The sequence below is a fragment of the Aethalodelphis obliquidens genome, unplaced genomic scaffold (genome assembly GCF_003676395.1).
Source record: "Aethalodelphis obliquidens isolate GAN/ISIS:26980383/991018 unplaced genomic scaffold, ASM367639v1 scaffold10, whole genome shotgun sequence".
Taxonomy (NCBI): domain Eukaryota; kingdom Metazoa; phylum Chordata; class Mammalia; order Artiodactyla; family Delphinidae; genus Aethalodelphis; species Aethalodelphis obliquidens.
Window position 1 is genome coordinate 706715 of NW_020837954.1, and position 18956 is coordinate 725670.

General features: G+C 53.7%; 2 protein-coding genes across 5 annotated transcripts in view; both read right to left on the reverse strand.

The window, feature by feature from the left end:
- Nucleotides 1-3351: 3351 nt before the first annotated feature.
- CEBPE (CCAAT enhancer binding protein epsilon) lies at nt 3352-5458 on the reverse strand. Its single transcript, XM_027110815.1, has 2 exons — nt 4458-5458; nt 3352-3870 (listed from the first exon to the last, which is right to left on the reverse strand). Exons 1-2 carry the CDS (start codon nt 4965-4967, stop codon nt 3535-3537), a joined length of 846 nt encoding a protein of 281 aa, XP_026966616.1. The 5' UTR covers nt 4968-5458; the 3' UTR covers nt 3352-3534.
- A 4683-nt stretch (nt 5459-10141) lies between these two features.
- The window catches only part of SLC7A8 (solute carrier family 7 member 8), a 58223-nt gene continuing 49408 nt past the window's right edge, over nt 10142-18956 (reverse strand). For all 4 annotated transcript variants that reach the window (XM_027110817.1, XM_027110816.1, XM_027110818.1 and 1 more), the window contains 4 exons: nt 16228-16324; nt 14372-14521; nt 12693-12870; nt 10142-12187 (listed from right to left, as the gene is read on the reverse strand). In XM_027110817.1, the coding sequence (XP_026966618.1) occupies nt 12042-12187; nt 12693-12870; nt 14372-14521; nt 16228-16324 (571 nt within the window). In that variant the 3' untranslated portion in view covers nt 10142-12041. The remainder of the gene's footprint in view (nt 12188-12692; nt 12871-14371; nt 14522-16227; nt 16325-18956) is intronic.

An 18956-nucleotide genomic window follows, 5' to 3' on the forward strand; every position in this document is an offset into this window, starting at 1 on the left:
ATCGTAAAGCCAAGGGAACGCACGTGTGTGCTGTTTGGACCTTGATTTGTTGGTTTTCCAAAGTTCTCGTGACCCCGCCCTGGGCCTCGAACCTTCCCCAGGCAGGGGTGAGGCTGCCCGCCCTTCCTGGGGGTGCCTTCTTTCTGCAGCCTCCGGACCCCGCGGACCCTGTGGACCCTGCGGCATCTCCGCCCGGCGTGGCATGGGGAGCCTGCTCCTTAGGGACGGTCCTCCTCCCGGCAGAGGGAATGAAGACGGTCCTGCAGGGAGGGAGGCAGTGTTCTTGCGTACCCTTCCTCCTGCTTTCCATTTCTCCAGCCTCACCCGGTTTCCTTTCTTTTTTTGGACCGGGACACCTCGGGGCCTTGGCATTTGCTCACCCCTCTGCTCTCCTTTCCCCCAGTTTGGCACATCTGCCTCCTCCTGGACATTTTTAAGGTTTCGACTTCAATGTCACCTCCTCCGAGAAGCCTTCCTTGACCACCCCAGCTAAAACAACCTCTCTGGGCTTCCCTGGTGGCACAGTGGTTAAGAATCCACCTGCCAGTGCAGGGGACATGGGTTTGAGCCCTGGTCCGGGAGGATCCCACATGCCACGGAACAACTAAGCCTGTGCGCCACAACTACTGAAGCCTGCGTACCACAACTACGAAGCCCGCGTGCCTAGAGCCCGTGCTCCGCAACAAGAAAGCCACCGCAATGAGAAGCCCGTGCACCGCAAGGAAGAGTAGCCCCCACTCGCCGCAACCAGAGAAAGCCCGTGTGTAGCAGTGAAGACCCAATGCAGCCAAAAATAAACAAATAAAACAAAACAAAGCAAACAAACAAAAAGCCACCTCCCTTTCTGCTGGTTTAGTAGGTTTCCCCAAGAGGCATATTCAGAGCGGGTAATTCATGAATGTATAGAGGTGTGAATGGTCAGGCTTAAGGGAGAGCTGCAGAAGTGGTAAGCTCCAGCAGTAGCAGAGAGCCATCACCACCCCCAGGCCGTGAGGGCAGCTGCAGAGACTACCTGTCCTGTCCCTAGGAGTTGGGGGCTAATCACCTGACTTCCTTCTCCTGCCACCCACAATCTCCTGCCCTGCCTGAACACGACAGGTGGAGGGGTCCTTCAGCCGAGAGTTTGGTCACCACAGTGTTCTCAGCACCTTGCAAGGGCTTGACACAGGAAAGATGCTCAACAAATACTTGTTGAATAAGTTACCTTGGCCCAAACCAGTTGAGGTCAGGTTAAAACCTCAGGGTTAAAAGTGTGACTTCCGGCTACCTGTCATTTCCCCGGGATATGATCTGCCACAGAGGATCGAGGTGTGCCTGCCGCTCGGCGTCAGGCAGGGACCAGGTGTTCTCTTCTCTCAGCTGGGGCTGTGGATCTTCTCCAGACCTGGTGCCAGACACCTGCCCTGAGGAGCCCCTGGGTGCTGTGGGCTGGGAGGAGACATGATTCAGAACTGTGGGAGAGAAGGTTGGGGCTGATGCTGAAGCAACCCAGGTCCCATCACCCAGAACCTTGAACATAAGTCCAGGGGCAGTGGTCTTGAGCTGCGAGGAGGAAATCCGGAGGTTGAGTCACTTACCGTGCTCTGTACAAACCCCCTTTATGCAACGCATTCCCCTGGGCTGAAAGGAAGGTGTGGGATTCTCCCAGGCATCCACAGAGACAGGTGCCTCTTTCTTCCCAACTCAGGTAGAATAAACCATCTAGTGAGGTTCAGATCTGTCTGCCCAAACCAGACCTGAGGCAGGGGTATCTAGAGCACAGATGTAGGGGAGATGGTGCCTGAGAGACACAGGGGCAAAGGCAGGAAAGAGACTGAGTCCTGGGTGAGGCAGGCGTGGTACACCCGGACGTCCTCAATGTGGGAAGGCTCTGACACTGGGGAGGTGGAAGTGCGGGGAGAGAGAGCGGACCGGGAGGATCCAGACCCAGTCTCTCTCCCTCTCAGAAGGTTATTCCTTGGTGTCTAACACTGCTTTCTCAGCAGTGGCCTATAAGTCATTGGTGGCCTAGGAGAGACTCTAACCAGCCCATCTTGTGTCTCGTGTCCCTGACTCTGGCCCCACACTGTTCCATATGCCTCCGAGGGGAGGGTGTGAGGGCAAAGTAGAGACAGGTGTGCGTGTGGAGACAGCAAAGTTCACCTGGGTGAGCTTCCGGAGAATGTCTCTTATTCCCTCGGCTCTCGATTGCTTTATCTATTAAATGTGGCCTATACTATCTTGCTGTCTGAGGGCAAAGCCTACCAGATGATCTCTTGAGGTCTCTCCCAGCCCCTCTTGAGATCTGTGATTTTACAGAGCTAATTTTGGTTCTGCCTCTGACCCATTGCAAGACTCTGGGTAAGTCCCTTCCCTGTCTGAGACCTCAGTTTCCTCACCTGCAAAATGAGAAGTTTAGATGAGATCTCTGAGGTCCTTTCAGTTCTAGCAAAAGGGAGTGATAACAAGTATTTGTGCTCACCGTAGGCCAGGCCTTGTTTATCTATGAACGTACAGCATTACTACTGCTCCCATTTTGCAGATGAGGAAACTGAGGCACAGAGAGAAGTAACTGGCACGAGGTCACACAGCTAGAAAGTAGCAGAGGGAAATTCAAACTGAGGCTGTCAAGCACTGCCCTCTTATGGCTCCCAGGCTAGAGTTCTATGAAAAAAACTGTTTTCCACATGGGGTTTCACTGCACAGGTGCGTTGTCATCCTCCTCATTACCAATTTTCTCGTATACGAACAGGTCTCAAGGCCTTTCCCAACGAATTTGTCCCCCAAGCACTCAGATTCTTTAGGGAACCGAAGGCCCAGGGAACGAGGGACAAGGGTGGGAGCGAGTGGGTTGGAGGCATGGGGGTCTGTCAGTCTGGCAGACTGAAGTTTGGGAACTGTGGAGAAGGGATTGAGTCCCGGATCAAGAGCTAAGGGACCATAAATACATCAGAGCCATCTGGAATTTTCCCTTGATCTCCTGGGGCAGGAACTCCCAGACCTATACCTCAAGGTGAGATAGAGCAGGGCTGGGGTCAGCAGGCCCAGGCAGGCGGGACTGGAGGTGCTGGGATCTCCCTGTGAGCCACAGAGCTCTGCTAGGGGAGTGTCCAGAGGCTGCTCCAGGTCCTGTGGGGTGGGCTGGGTGGAGGGAGAGAAGAGCAGAGGGAGAGATACAGGGCCTGGCTGTGCGGTGCACTGTGGGAGAGCTGTGGGCAGCTTGTCTGCTGAATTTCCCGAATGTTTATTTGGGCCTGGAATCAAGAGGTATGCAGGCCTAGCCTCGTGCATTCCCTACCTTTGGAGTCCCCCATCTCTCTCTCACTCACACACACACACACACACACGCCCACTGTATAGCCCCAGCACTGTGTCATAGTGCAGTTTTATTCAGCCACAGAATCATTATGCTGGGGCCCACCCTCCTCCTTGTCTTGCACCCCGCTGCCATTTGTCCATGGTCTTTGTCTCTGAGGCCTGTGGGGCCTCTAGGGTGACGGTCCCCAGGGTCAGGCTGAGCCCCGGGGGCTGGTGCCCACAGTCTGCCAGGCGGGCTCAGCTGCAGCCCCCTACACCCTTGATGAGGTTGGCGGCCTCAGGGATCTGGCGGAAGAGGTTGCGAAGGGTGTCCAGCTCCTGGGTCAGCTGCTCCACGCGGCTGCGCAGACGCTCATTCTCGGCCATGTACTCTAGCACCTTCTGCTGCGTCTCCAGAATGCGCCTCTTGGCCTTGTCACGGCTCTTGCGCACCGCGATGTTGTTCCGTTCCCGCCGCAGCCGGTACTCCAGGCTGTCTTTGTTCACGGCCTTCTTGCCCTTGTGCGAGGCGCCGGCCGGTGAGGGTGCCTTGAGGAGGGGGCTGCAGGGGGGCGCGGCAGCCGCCAAAGGGGCCTGGAGGGGAAGGTACAGAGGGACAAGAGTGAGGGCTGTGGGGAAGTAGAGCAAAGGGGCAGGAATCCCAGTGGTCAGAGCACACTTGGAGCGTCAGAGGGATGTGGGATTCAGAGCCAGCTCCTGGCCCCCAGTAGAACAGCCACTGCCCTGCCAGACGTACAGTGTCCTCTGCTCTGACCCAAACTCCCTTTCATGTCCCCACACTCTCTGAGGACACTTTCCTTCCATCTATCTTGAGTCTCCAGTTCTATCATCAGCAGGCATTTCCTCTTCTAGAAGCAGGAGGTGACACAGAAACGAGAGGAGGGAGCTGGTGGGCAGCGGAGAAACTGGGAAGGGGGCGTGCTGAGATCAGAGCAGGTCAGCTGGTCACAGGGACTGCAGGACACATTGGTTCCGGTCACACAGTGGGGATCGGCGGGGGAGTGAATTCACAGAGAAGCCAAGAGGGGTTACGACTGGGTGGCGAACACAGAGGGCTTGTGGTGGGTCGATTTCACAGAGCAACACCACACACAGACCCCATCCACACGGGCCTCCCTCCAGACCCTGGGTGGCGGGGAGGAGAATTGAGCCACTCTTACCTTGAGGACGCGCAAGGGCTGGCTGGGTGCTGCCAGGGCCGGGGGCAGGTGCATGGCCGTCTGCCCACAGTGCGCCACTTGGTACTGCAGAGGGTTGTAGCCGCTGCGGCTGGCCCCCCGGCTGCCCTCGGGCCCCCGAGGCTCTTCCTTCACAGCCACAGCCCTGGGGTCGTAGCTCCCTGGGGTGCTGTAGATGCCAGGCCCCAAGGCCTTCCTGTCGGGGCCGAAGGTATGTGGAGGGTAGGCAAAGGGCCGCGGGTCAGGCGGCAGGTAGTGGGGGAAGGCAGGGGTTCCAGGGCCCTTAAGGCCTCGGGCCTCAGGTGCCGGCTTCACAGCAAAGAGGTCAGAGAGGAGCTGTTCCTCCCCAGACTCGATGTAGGCAGACAGATCGATGGACGCCTCATGCTCACACATGTCCCCCAGCTCCCCAGGCCCCACTCGGGCCCCTGAGAACTCAAGTGGCTGCTGGCCAGCCCGGGGCTCGCACTCGTAGTAGGTCCCGTGGGACATGGCCGGCCCGCCCCCTCGGCTCCCCGCCCCTGGCCGCCTTGCTCTTGGGGCACCCTTTGGGATGCTCGGCTTGCTGTCTCCCCCTGCCCTAGATCTGCCCTCTCCGATCTCCGCTGTCACCCACTCCTGTGTGGCTTCTCTCCTCCCTCCTCTGCTGTTTCCTTTTCCTTCCTCTGTAGTCAATGCCTCTTTTCTCTTCCCTTTTTTCCCCCAGCTCTCCCTGGGGTGACTCAGGGAGGGGCAGGGCGCACCGCAGAGGGAGGGATGCAGGCTTTAAAGAAATGGGGCCCCTGGCCTATTTAAGCAGTTGGGGGTACTCTGGTTAGGCTCCAAGCCAGGGTTCTGAGGTGCCCAGGAGCTGATTCTTCTGGGAATGCCTCCCCCTCCCTGTCAAATCCAGGGGATTCCAGAATCCTCCTTGAGGGCAACACCTTACTCTGAGTATCCTCCTCCCTCCAACTTCCAAAAAGTCCTGTGCAGAATGAATGCCCAGTCAGAAGGAACAGAGAAAACCCTCTTCCAGTGCTGACCCCCTGCCTGATCTGAGCTCCTCCCTGGACACGCCTCCCTCCCTCACAGTCCCCCCCTACAGTGCTGGTCTCCACCTACCCCCAGGGCCACTCAGTTCTTTTTGTAGCCCCACCTCTCCGAGCCACTCTCCTGGGTGCAAGCCACGGGGTGTTGTTTGAGGGGTTTAGGAAGTAGTGACGTCTGGGACCAAGTCATACACTAGGGCTTGTCTCATGGTGCAGAGCAGGCTCTTTTTGCTAGGTTTTTGCACAGGGTCTGTGTAACAGCCCAAGCCCTCACGAGTTTCCAGCCCGGGCTAGCTCTAGCAGCCTGGCACCATCCCTGACTGCCCAGGCTCAGCTGAGGCACCTGGTCAGGGCTTGGGCCCTGTGCCCCAGACCCTGGCAGCCCCAGGAACTGACAGCTGCACTCCTCCGGTGGCTCCGGCCCCTGGCCTGCACTGCCAGAGCCTCGGGCTGGCGCTCTGCCCCAGCCGGGTCCTGAGGGCTCTGCCCGTTTCCTGTGCCGCAGGGCTCAGGCGCTCGCAGCAGTTCAGTTTGCTCTTTTTCCTTCTGCATGGCCGTTCTCTGACCTCTCTTGGGTCCACTTCCTCTTGTGAGGCTTGAGAAGCCTTCTCTTTTGTCATCACCTCTTCCTGGGGCTCTGTTTCAGGGTCTCCAGGCGAAACCCATGGCTTGCTCTCTGTGCTTTTAGTTTCAGATGGGGGCCCCCTCTCCCTTCCCTTTTCTCTTTCCTCTGGGAACTACCCACTCCCTCCTGTCAGAGGTACCGCTGTGGCCCTGCTTTTACCTGTTGCATTTCATCTGCAAAAGGGACTATAGGTACAGTGAGAAGGAAAGGACACATAGAAATGTGTCACTGGCTCTTTTGTCACCAGCAAAAGCTGTGAGCGCCCTGTGGAGGCCAGAAGTTTTGTAAGTCGGGCACAACAAGGGCCAGGCCTCAGTGGTGCAAATGCCGAGGGGCTGTGTACAGCATTGGATGCTAAAATAAAGTATGCAGACAGAGACAGGGCGGCCTGCAAATCAGGCAATTACACCTCTATTTAGCATTCCTCCCTCCTCCCCCCCCCCCCCCCCCCACTCTCTGTGCCTAGCTTGAGGTATTTTCTCTGAAAGCCCTGACCTGGCCTGAGGAAGTCCGCTTGCACCCGGGAGACAGATCTCAGGTCTCAGACCGGGAGATTTCTGCCTTCTCTCCATTTCAGAGGACGCTGTGGCAAACAGGTACCAAAGCTGAGCTGCACCAGTTTGGCAGCAGTGCCTCAGTTAAACACCAGGTGGTAATATTGGCCCAAAATTCAGGACTCGAGGGGCCACTGCGGTCAGGAATCAGGTGAACCGGCAGAGGGCAGCCTCCCACAGCCCTGGCAAGGGCAAGACGCCCGGAAGGAGGAAGAGGAAACATGGCCGAGATGGGGGTCTTGCAGTGCAGTTACAGGGAGAGTGGGCAGGCGGAGAGGACCAGGGTCAGGCCCTTGTCTCAGTGAGGAGGAATTCTGTTCACTCCCTGACGATGAACTAGTGATGATAGTTAAGGCCTTGCATTTTCCGGTGTTATGCTTTTTCAGTCATTGAAACATACCCTTTTCCTTGCAGACCATTTCCCTGTGAATCAGATAGGAAAGTAAGCAAGGTAGATGGTGTACTTATCCTTGCTTTATAAAGGAGGAAAACGAGGCTGAGGCGGCCACCCAAGGTCAGGCAAGGCTGTGGCGCTGACGTGGCGGGGGGCGGGGAAGGGCAGGGGTCTAGTTCTTAAACCCCCCCGGGGAAGAAGGGCTAGGGAAAGGGGGAGCTGTGTGACTCAGAGAGCTTTCTTTGCCCTCAGTCCGGCACCCTGTGGGAGGGGGAGACTGCGTCAGGAGCGGGCGAGCCGGGGCTGGAGGAAGCCGGGAGGTGTGCAGATAGGCCGGCAGGAAATGAGAACGCTCGGAGCTTCGCCGTGGAGGAGATAAGTGATCTCGGCCCCTCACCTCTCTGGCTGACGTTGCCGCGTTTCCCAGTAACCGGGGCGCTCTGGACGTCTGGTTAGGGAAGGAGGAGGCGCTGGAGGGGAAGGGGGTAGGGAGGGCAGTGCTAGTCAAGGGCTGGGGGATTCTTGGGTTGTGCGGGGTTGCTCCGGAGCGGATGGAAGCCCCCCGCGGTCCCCTGGTCAGCAGGATCATTTTCTCCCTGCAGCTGCTGCTGCTACCTGTGTGCATTAACTGAAACAAAGCCTCTGTAGTATCTTTTTTTTTTTTTTTTTTTGGGGTACGCGGGCCTCTCACTGTTGTGGCCTCTCCCGTTGCGGAGCACAGGCTCAGCGGCCATGGATCACGGGCCCAGCCGCTCCGCGGCATGTGGGATGTTCCCGGACCGGGGTATGAACCCGTGTCTCCTGCACCGGCAGGCGGACTCTCAACCACTGTGCCACCAGGGAAGCCCAGCCCCTGTAGTATCTTAATGACTTTGTCACAGGCCTCAGTTCAAACACCACCTCCTTCACCAAGTCCTTCCAACAGGGAGGCAGCGAGCATGTCAGATAGAACCTGGCTCAGATCTCCCTGTCACCTACCACTCGGTGACCTTGGGCCAGTTACTTAATCTCACTTGTAAAAGGGCAGTAGTAATGCCTACTTTGTCGGTTGTTTAATTAAACTTTGAATAAGATAATGTATGGAAAGCAAGTGGTCTCAGTCACGTCAGTCTCCTTCCGGCCCTCTGACCGCCCCCCTGCGGGTGTATCTGTGTCTCCCGAGTGACACGCTACCTGCAGCTTTGTCTGAAGCCTCAATTGGACAGGCATTTTTGCACGTAGGTCCCAGGCACTGCGCAGGGCGGGTCCAGCCCTGCCTGCAGACGCGCGCAGCCCAGCAGAGTGGGCAGTGATCTGTGATGTGCACACGTACGTGCCATGTGCATTCTTATCTTCTTTCCCCCAAGACTATTTGCTCCTTACAGGTAGGTCAGATACTTGTTCAGCTAGGGTGACCACATTGCCTGAACTAAAATTGAGGACAGGTGTGTTGACATATATGAGTGTTCTTACGGAGACAGTGACACAAGATATTTGAAGTCTGTGCTGACTTGGAAAATTCAAGAGTAAGTTTGCTATTCCCACAGCATATAGCAAAATCCTGGATACAATGGTTAGAGAAATATTTATTGTTCGACTACATTAATAAATGAATGCATAAGCAGCTGTGATTTCAGTGACCTCCAAAGGCTCCCAAATTCCCCCAGATCAGAGCGTCTGAAATTCCTCACATTAAAGTGACTGACAGGGTTAAGACAGCTTAAAGGCCCAGGTTAAAAATAAATGCATGTTGCCTAGGAAGAGACCCACATTTGCCCTTTTGAGCAGGTTGAAAAGATCAGCAAGTGTCACCTTACAAAAGAGAGGGGGCCCCCAGGGACAGGTGTCTCCAGGGACTGAGAAAGGTTGGGGAGGGCTGGACTTGCTGGAATGCGGTGACATGAGGAAGCCTCTGGGAGCCTGGGGAAAGGAAAAGTGTGTGTTGGGGAATTGGGGGAATCCCCAAGGGGGATGTGAAGCTTGGAGAAGGGCCTCTTGCATAAGACTGGCCTCTGCCCAGTTTGCTGTCACTCTTTTGGGACAGCCATGGGCTGGGAGATTCAGGAACCCTTTGAGATTAGATTCAGTCTTCTTTTTTCATCCCTTTAAAAGTGCTAAATAGGTTAACTGACTTGCCCAAGGACACACAGCTGTTTGGTGGCTGGGCTGGGTCTCAGAGCCAAGAGTCTGTGCCCCTGTGAATGGCAAGCCTCCAGCCTCAGTCTAGAATGCCAGCCACAAAACAGGCGTGTTGGGGCCAGGCTGGGACTGGGAGTGGAGGCATCTTGCCTGCCAGTGTCCTCACAGTGTTCCAGATGGTGAAGGGTGATGTCTTAACACACCCCTCACCCCCCCTGCCCCCCGGCCCTGCCTCCTCCGCATGTCTGTCAGCAGTGCTGGCTCTGGAATGATGCTGTCTCAGGACAGGCAGCCGGGAGGGCTGCCCACAAAGGAGGGACTCCAAGCAAGGACTAATCCTGTCAACTTCCTCCAGCGATTAACCCAGAGCGCCAGGAGGTACTTGTCCTTACCTCAACTGCTTCCTCCTCTTCCCTGATCCCTCAGCCCTCCTAGTCTTTCACTCAGACAGCTGAGTGGACCCCACCTCACCTCCCAGTCCCTCCCATCAAGCCCCTGGCATCCAGCTGGGTGCTCTCCTAACTGCCTAACCCCCCCCACCCTCACTGGGGTCTCTCCACAGGCTCAGCCTGTCCCTTCCTGATGCCTTCGCCTCTCTCCACTCAGCTTGGTGCTGTCTCTCTGTCGCCCATGTTCCCACCCTGGGTAGGGATGAGTTTCTTCTTCCCAGATAGTTTGCAGGCTCTCAGCACAATACATAGGCAGGATCTTAACACTCGTGACTTCACAGAAGCAATGAGAAAGTTTTCGGTTCAAAACGAGAGGGAGCTGTTAAAACGCGCTGGCACTGGGCCCTGGGACAGCTCGAAGCTATGGAGCGCAAGGACTTTCAGGAATGCCATCCTGGAAGGAACCTGGCAACCAAAGACCTCCCTCCTGACAGAGACAGGAAGTGCCTGGAGACTCTGTCTTGGAAGGTCATTGAATTATTAACACCACCAACTTCATTTCCATTTAAAATTTTATTACATCAACAGAAAAAAAAAAAAAACCTCACAAAACAAAACACACAACTAAAACCTAAACCAACTCAAAGACAGAAGATGATTATCCAGCTATAACTAAAACCCTCCCCGAAAAAAAAAGAACAAAACCTTAAAAATCCAAAAGAAATATAAATGCCAGCTTCAAAAATATTTATCCAAAAAGTAAGGCATCCACTTTACAAAAAAACAATAATTGAAGGTTGGAGGAATGAGAAGAGGGAACAAGAGGATGGTCCCCTGACCCTCCAGGGGCCAGCCCCAGTCTGCCTGGAGTCCACTCTGAAGGGACCACAACTCGGACCAAACCCGCATCTTACCAATGCAGGCTCAAGCAGGCTGGGTGGGAAGCTGGGAGACCCAAGTAGGCCAGGAGGACTCCCCAGGTTTTCCAGTTTCAGCAGACAGGATAGGGAGTTGGGGGAAGGGGGGGACTCCTGCTTGGGATAAAAGAATCCCAGTCCTTAGCACAACAGGTGTGGCTAGGAGGCTGCAAGGGCCCAGGGCAAACACCAGCACCTTCTTTGGAGCACAGGGAATGGCAGCTTCCTGCCTGCAGGACAGGATGGCCACAAGTCAGCAAACCATAGAGAACGGGCTTTTCCGAGAGCCTCCAAAGTGGGTACCTTCTGCCACTGTCCTCTCATCCTGTCCTGGAGGCTGTCCAGACAGGACAGTGGTGTGAGCAGAAAGGAGGGAGGGGTGATCTGAGTTGGGGGAGGAAATGGCCTTCAGAATACACTTTCTCCCCAAACAGTCTCCGAGGTGATGGGATGGGTACCTCTGGGGAGATGGGAAATAGCCCTCCCTCCCTGGAAGGCTTTTCATGCCAGGTCTGACCAGAGGGCTGGAAATAAGGGGGTATTTTTAGGTCCAGTTCTTGGATGGGAGGTGACTTAAGGCTGATTTGGCTCGACTTTCAGGCATGAAGGGCTTGGGGAGCCTTCACACCCCAGGAGCAAAAGTCCAGAGAGGAGGAGAAGGGCAAGATGGGGCTGCCGGCAGAGCTGGCTGCCTGGGGCTGTGTTGGAGCATCACTGCTGGGGTAACAGGGTGGCGGGCTCCTTCCCATGGGGGTGGGAGGGAGGAGGAGAGGAGCTGCTTTGTCATTAGGAGAGAAATGTCTGCTACATTGGAAATAAGCAGCTTTCTGGCTTCAGGAAGCTTTGGCACTGAGTTGGGGGGAGGAGGCAGGGGCAAGGCTGGGTTTCTACAATCTGAGCCTTTCCCAATCTGTTCCACAGGCCCGGCCGGGGTTAGGGGAGGGGGCAGTCCTCCTGCACATTGGTCCTTAGGTCAGTGGGGAGATGCTGTCCTGACAGGAACCTCACTCTGCACAGAAGGCCCAGGCTGTGGGGGGGGAGGAGGGGGGGGGGGGGGGGGGCAGAGGGAAGCATCACCTCTGATGTTTTCGGTCACTGGTGAAGGGAGGGGGATTTGGGTCTCTTCAGCTGACCTTTAATGATGACAGATTTGCTCGAGTCTGTCCCCAGGTGACTCACTGTTGCTGCCACTTCTGTTGGAGCTGAGGCCTCCCTCGGGCTCAGGAATGGGGAGGGAAGGCAGCCCTGAACTCAGGTTCCTGAGGAAGTGACTAAGGGTGTGGGCCCAGGAGGGAGGGCCGTGTAGGGCACCCCGGAAGCTCCACTGCTTTAGACACAGGCCTTGGGGGTGAGAGGAGGCTGGTTCTTTGGGTACAAATGTCAGTATCTTTGTTTATAGTTTCTCACCACCCACACCCAGGTCCTGACCCCGGAATGACAGAGGCAGAGGGGTGTGTGTGTGTTTGGGGGACCCAGGCAGGGCAGGAGGGCAGAGAGGGGGATGAAGGAGGAGGGAAGCGGCTGAGAGGGGAGGGTGGTCCTCAGGGCTCCTCTGCATCCTTGTCCTTGGGGGCAGTGGGCTGCTGCTGCTCCTGCATGTCTTCCTGTAGCTCCTCTGTCCCTGCGTCCTCCTCCACCTTGGGGTACACAACCATACACATCTTCTGGCTCCCCAGGGTCAGCAGCTCTGCAGGAGGAGGCCACACAGAAAGCAGATCAGCGCTGAGCGTCCAACCAACATGGCCAGCCAGACCAGGGCCCTTCCCAGCTCTCCTGCCGCAGCATTTGGCCTCAGCTGAGCTGCCAGCGCCGTGAGGGGACTCCCTCTCCAGGAGACGGTCACCTCACCTACCTCCTCTGTCTCTGGACAGCCTTTTTGCTGGCCGCTCCTACTCCTCAAGGCTCCATGCCCACCGCCCGCCAATTCTAGGGTGTCTCCTGGTCTCCACGCAGCCCAGGGCAGCTGCTATAGGATGGCCACTCTGGCAGGCCTAAGGTCTGTGCAGAAATATCCGCTGTTCTCCTCTCCTCAGAGGTCTCTGGGGAGGCACCTGCCCTCTCCCGTCCCGACCCTTTCTCCAGTGCTCTACGGCCCCGCCTCCCGATCCTGGTGGGGTTCCCCAGCCAGACTGCTGACCACTGTCTTCCAGACCAGGGGGCCCTCTAGCCACTCAGAATCTTCAACAACTTACCAATGAACTTATTGAAACACCTGGGCTTGTGTTGCCAGTAAACACCCAAGAAATAGACAGGCACCCCTGTCAGCATGATGGCCAGGCCGGTGCCACACACCACGGGCTCCGACCACAGGCTGAAGACCAGCAGGAAGGCCCAGAACAGCAGGTAGACGACGGGGAACAGCAGGCTGACCTGTGGATCAGAGGCACCGTTACCTGCACGGATGCTACGGCCCCCGGCATCCGGGCACCTTCCCCCTTCCTCACCCACAGGGAAGCGCTTGGAGGGCAAAGCTGGGTTTCACTCAGCTCTGTGGCTCCCACACCCCGAGCCCTGATGGGGCAAGTGCTGTGTCAGCAGACGCTGGCGAACGTCAGCAGTGGGACAGTTAGGGGGGTGGGGGGGCCTAGGGAGGGGACAATTCTCGTTGTCCTCCGAGGTGGGATCAAACAAGGCCTCATCATCCAGCTGTGCGCCCGTAACGGCCAGAGAAGCCCGTGTAGGTGGAGGAGCTTGCTGGTATATTGATATATGTTTGCCGAGGTCCTCGGGAGAAGGAGAGCAGGAGAAATGAGTGAGGGGCAAGAAGGAGAGGACCTGTCAGTCAGGCTCCCCTCCCCCGGCTGGCAGGATGTGGCAAATGTCCCTCCCTCTCACCAGGGACAGTCCCAATTTGTTTCAAGGAGTTTCTGCCAAGACGAGAGAAATCAGGAAACCTAGTGTGGCATAAGGCAGCCCGGGGCCTTATTTACTTCAGGAAGAAGCAAACTCTGTGGGCTCCACCCGCTCTTGTGACCACAGGTGGGAGGCCCCTGTGGAGTCTTCAAGACGCTACTCATCTGCCTTTCTCCTCTTGTCCTCTCCTCTTAGAGGGTATGCGTATGGTAGGGAGATGGGGTTATTCTACTTCCTCTTCTCTCTAGCAGGCTTTCTAAGAGTGGTAGGAAAGTGGCAGAGAGATTTCGAGAGCCCTCGACTCCTCAGCTGGCAGAATCTTCTAGAAGCATCTAGTCTGTGTTTCCAGAATAGGATTGTTCAAATAGCTCAGGGATATACCCTAGTCTTCTAATTTGCAGGAGAACCCATAGCACTCTGGCATATGTTGTTCTGAGCACTCCCATCTGTTCCTATCACAAATTTATTCCTGGTACAAACGAGAGTTTCACCAGGCACCCTACTACGTGCAGGGCCATAGTAGTTTAAAAAGGGAGGATCACGGAAGGCTGGAGTGGACTGGGAAGCTTCAAGGAAGAGAGGTCCTTGAGTGTGGAAAATGGTTAAAATTTGGAGAGGCAGTTGGAAGAAGGAAACTCATTCCGGGATGAGACGGAGAGATTGCATGAGTGAACCCAGCTACCTGGAGGGACGAGTAGGAGACTGGTCAGGTTAGAAGGTCGAGGGAAAATCAGCAGACTTTTTAAAGACTTAGAGCCATAGGAAACAAAGGAATGACAGGATGGAAGTATCACTTCATCTAACCTATTCCTCCAGCTGCAGTTTGCTCTGGTCCTGTCCCCAGTGGAGAATGGAAATGGCTGCCCCATTCACACATGGCCTTTGCTTCCCAGAGGGTCTCCCACACTCATGGAGATGATGAGCTGCGGTCAGCAGCGAGAACAAGGTGATGTAAAAATCTGAGCTTAGTTAGAACCAGTGGAGGAGGGGGAGGGGCCCCAAAGGGAGGTTCTCGCACCTTGATGGGGCGGGGGATGTCTGGCTTCTTCCACCGAAGAACTATCTGTCCAGCAATTGTGACGCCGTAGAAGAAGTAGTTGATGAAGCCCACATAGTTGATGAGTGTGTACATGTCGCTGGTGACAAGCATCAGCAGGGTGGAGATGCACTGGGGGGAGTGGGAGAAGCTCATCGGTGATCAGAAAGGCATTAGGAGACTGGAGGAGCTGTTTACTGGTCAGGGCTGTTCCCCTGCCTCTAGGCAGACGATGCCATTTTATAGCGGATCTCTCAAAATGGAGACTTTGCAACCTCTCCTAGAAACCCAGGTCATTGCTAACACTTTCAACACCAGGAAGTTCTTTCTCACCACATGGGTGATAATCAAAACATTTAACCACAGATACAGCAGGTACAGCATGGGCACTAACCAATCAGAACAGATACTGGCTGTAAACAACTGGACTGGCCACACTGGTGGCAGCCGGCCCTATGCCACCCTGGTCTCATTTATACTTCTTCCTTGGTTGAAGCTCAAGCTAATTTTGTTTTTTTTAATCCCTTAGGGAAGGTTGTTAACTGCAGATTAAGGCTTTATTCTTGCCCTCATCCTCTTTTCCTGGTTGAGTCATCTAATTTATTTTTCTTCCTTCCTTTTCTTTTTTTTTAAAAAAAATCATAAACAGTTATATAGCACTTCTTAAGTGTCAGGTTCTTTCTTTAGCATTCTACAAATATTAACTCATGTAACCCTCATAACGTCCCTGTGACGTTTTCTTGATAGAATTCACTTTCTAACTTCAAAATCATCTCAGTGGCTCTCTCGGAACCATGTTCTTTCCCTCTGCTAATTTGTTTCAGGCCAACAGAAGGCTCGGTTCTCCTGTAAGATCTGATGGTGGAAATAATCGGGAAGATTTTAAGAGATGAAAAAGCCAGATTCTTACTGTACTTGCCTTGCAGTCATAGGCCTGCACCATTGGCTTAAACTGAAAAAGGTTTGTGGCTCACTGGGAGCACTGAGTCTTCTCCAGTTGCCTTTTACCACTAACCAACCAGGATGACCTTCTTCCTGTATCTGAACATTCTGAAATTCCCCCTCATGTTGTACAGCGAATGCCCTTCACTCCTGAGAGCTCTACTACCCTGGTCTAACTGCTTCTCTGGTGAACCAAAATCATTTTTGATATTTTAGTCAGGATCCAGAAAGAAAAAAAAATAACCCCAAAGACTCATCAGGAACAAGTCTTTGCTCCTTCTGTTTGCTCTCTCTAAATGCTTCTACTCCGGGGTAATTCCACCTCCATTTACCACCATTTCCCATTTACCCCTCCCATCCCTAGTTTCCTTTTCTCCATTTTCGGTTTACCAGTTTACCAGTCTTCCTTTATGATTTTTCTTATTTGGTGTACCCTGAGACCAAATTTGTTTCAGTGATGTTTCCCAAGAGCCTGGCAGAGCCTCCTTGAGCAGGAAGGTTGATGGGGAGGGCTGGGAGTGTGCAGTGATCAGCCAGGAGCAGAGGCCCAAAGCTACTACCCTGTGGGTAACAGGTGCAGGGGGAGCCAAGAAAGAAGTTTCTTTGTGAGGTTGTAAAATCTTGAAGCAGCCACTTCAGTCTGACCCAAAAGTACGGGAGAATGAAATGAGCCAGCCTGGGAACCTTAAGGTATTTCAGGACCCAGGGTCTCTCCTTGCTATATCTCTTGATGTTAATCAGGCCCATGTATATACCATTTGCCAGATTATTTAAGGCCCAGAGAAACCTAGGAGCACAAGGGTGACAGGGGCGTGTGTGGGAACTGTGAACTCCCAGCTCAAAGCAGCACAAAGAGGGAGGGTGTGTGTAGGGCTGGCAGAGGGAGGGAACCTTACTGTGAAAAGCAAGGCTGGGATTGGGGTGCAGCGCTTCACGTGGATCATGGCCAACACACTGGGAAGGTGGCCCTCCCTGGCTCCAGCAAAGAACAGCCTGGCAGAGAGAAAAGCAGGTCAGCCTGCGATGGCCCATGGACCATCCCAGGATGCTTCCTCCCTAGTCCGGCTCCCTCATCCATGCCCACCTCTGCTCACACAGGAGCATCCCCCCTCCAGCCAGGTACCTGCCTTCTCGTGCACACCTTCCAGCCCACTAGTCAAATGACCCACGTTCACAAGGCAGGTGCAGGCAAACCAGAGGCAGTCAGTGGATATAAGTGGATGGATTCTGGAGTGTGGAGACCCTGAGTGTGGTCTGGGTGGCTTGGGGTTACTGATGACTGTGCTGTCACTCTGTGGGTCTCTCACAAAACCTGGAGTGCTGTAGGAGTAGCCTCTCTCCTTTGCCTAAAGCTTTAATCCCTTTAAAAATGTGCCTCCTTCCTCCTCAAGGGATATAGGTTCTTTGAGACATGGGGACCAAACTGTACATGAAAAGCCTTAAAAACATGCCTATCCTACTCAGGAAGTAGCTGCCTTTGTGGGGTGGGGAACGGGTGGTAGACCAGGAAGGGACACGTGAGAACTTGGGGGATATGTGGAAATGTTCTATATCTTGTTTTGAGTGGTAGTTACATGGTTGTCTACAATCCTCAAAACTCATCAACCTGAACACTTACGATCTGTGTATTGTATTGTATGTAAATTATACCTGAACATTTATATCCTTAAGCTACTTATTCTATTCTCCCCCAAAATCCTGAAGAAATGAATAGAGTTAGTGAAAGGTGTACATACAAAAATATTGTGATGATAAAAAAGATTGGAAATACCCTAAATGCCATAAAGTAGATGATTACATAAACTATGGTATATCTATAAAATGGAATATTATGCATACCTAATGCTTTTGAAAAAAAAACTGATTGTGTGAGAATATGCTCACAATATAACATTAAATGAAAAAAGCAAGATAGAAAACTGTACGATTCCATGCAGTATGATTCCTATTAACTAAGATATTATTTACAGGCATGTAAAAACATTAAAATATCAACCAATTACCTCTGGGTGGTAGAATTATGAGTAAATTAAATTTTCTTTCTTAGATTTTATAAATTAAAATTTTTTTTAAATAGACAGGAAACTTATAATTAGAATAAACTTTTTTTGTTTGTTTCTTTGTTTTTTGGCTGCACCACGTGGCGGCTTGTAGGATCTTAGTTCCCCAACCAGGGATCGAACCCGGGCCCTCAGCAGTGAAAGCACGGAGTCCTAACCACTGGACTGCCAGGGAATTCCCCAAAAATTATTTTTTAAGTTAAAAAAATTAAAATTTTATTTTGAGATAATCATAGATTCACATGCAGTGGTAAGAAATAATGCAGAGCGACCCTGTGTATCCTTCACCCAGTTCTCCCATTGGTAACATATTGCAAAACTATACTACTATATCACGACCAGGATATTGATGTTTACAAATTCTTTTTAAAAAGAGAAATTTTAACATAAAGAGCAGCCTTCTTCTTCTTTCCTCTCCTAAGAAAAAGAGAGAATACTGTAAGCTGTTATTAGGAAATTAGGCCACTTTTCATCAGAAATTAGGCCACTTTTCCTTTTTTCTAGGACTTTGTAGGGAAAGGAGCACCTAAGCATTGAGAGGAAGGGGATGGTGTGATGGGGACAGAAAGGAACAGAATCAGCACACTGGGGGGTCTGAAGAGAACTGTCACTTTGTGATTTGTGTATGGGGGAGAGTGGAGCGGCTCCTCAGAAGCATGGGAGTCGATTATGGTCCCAAGTACCCGTATGTACACCACCAGTTGCCATCATCAACTACCTCGTCCTGTGTCACTAGTTTCATGCAGCCACATGACATCGCCCCTCTGCAGTGCAGCCTCATGCACCCAGTGGAGCCCCAGGTGCTCTGTGGGCCTCACCATGCACATAACCAGGGTCCCAAGTTCACATCCCTCCTCCACATGCAGCCAGGACCAAGTGGAGCTGGCAGGTCCAACAGCATTGGCAAGTCAAGTTCACAAGAGACAATCCTTGCCCAGCTAGCCGACCACAGAGGAGACATGACATTAAGCGTGACACACACGCACACACGCTCCTACTCCTCAGGAAGGATCATCCTCTCCATACCCCCAAACAGAAGAGTAAGAGAGAGAAGGAGGGAAGGAGGCAGGAAGGCAGGAAGGGAGGAAGAGAGGAGGGGAAGAGGGAGGGATGGAGCAAGGAAGAAAAGGAGGGAGGGAGGGAGGGAGGAAGAAAGAAGGATGGAAGGAACTGGAAAGATGAGTTGAGGAGGCCTGCCGGGTGAGCTGTGCCTCTGAATCCGAGGCCGAGCGCACTGGGCCGCCGCCTCCCGCATGCACACATAGCTGGACCACATGCACGCAGACCGCTGCTCGGCCTACCCGAGGGACAAACCCCACTCTAAAGCGACTGGAGCCAGTCACTCTCCTTCAATAGATCCCAGAGAGCCTCATGGGTCACTGCTCTTCCACCGCTTGCCCTCGGCTGGGGCCTCCAGGTGGTCACTGCTCCTGTGTAACACGCACACGAGGTTGCCGTGGGTGAGTGTCGGAGGGTCCTGGGGTACGGGGGATGCCCACACTCCCTCTTTCTTGCCCTGGGTCCTGAAAACATGACACTCCCTTGTCATTTCACAGGAACTCCTC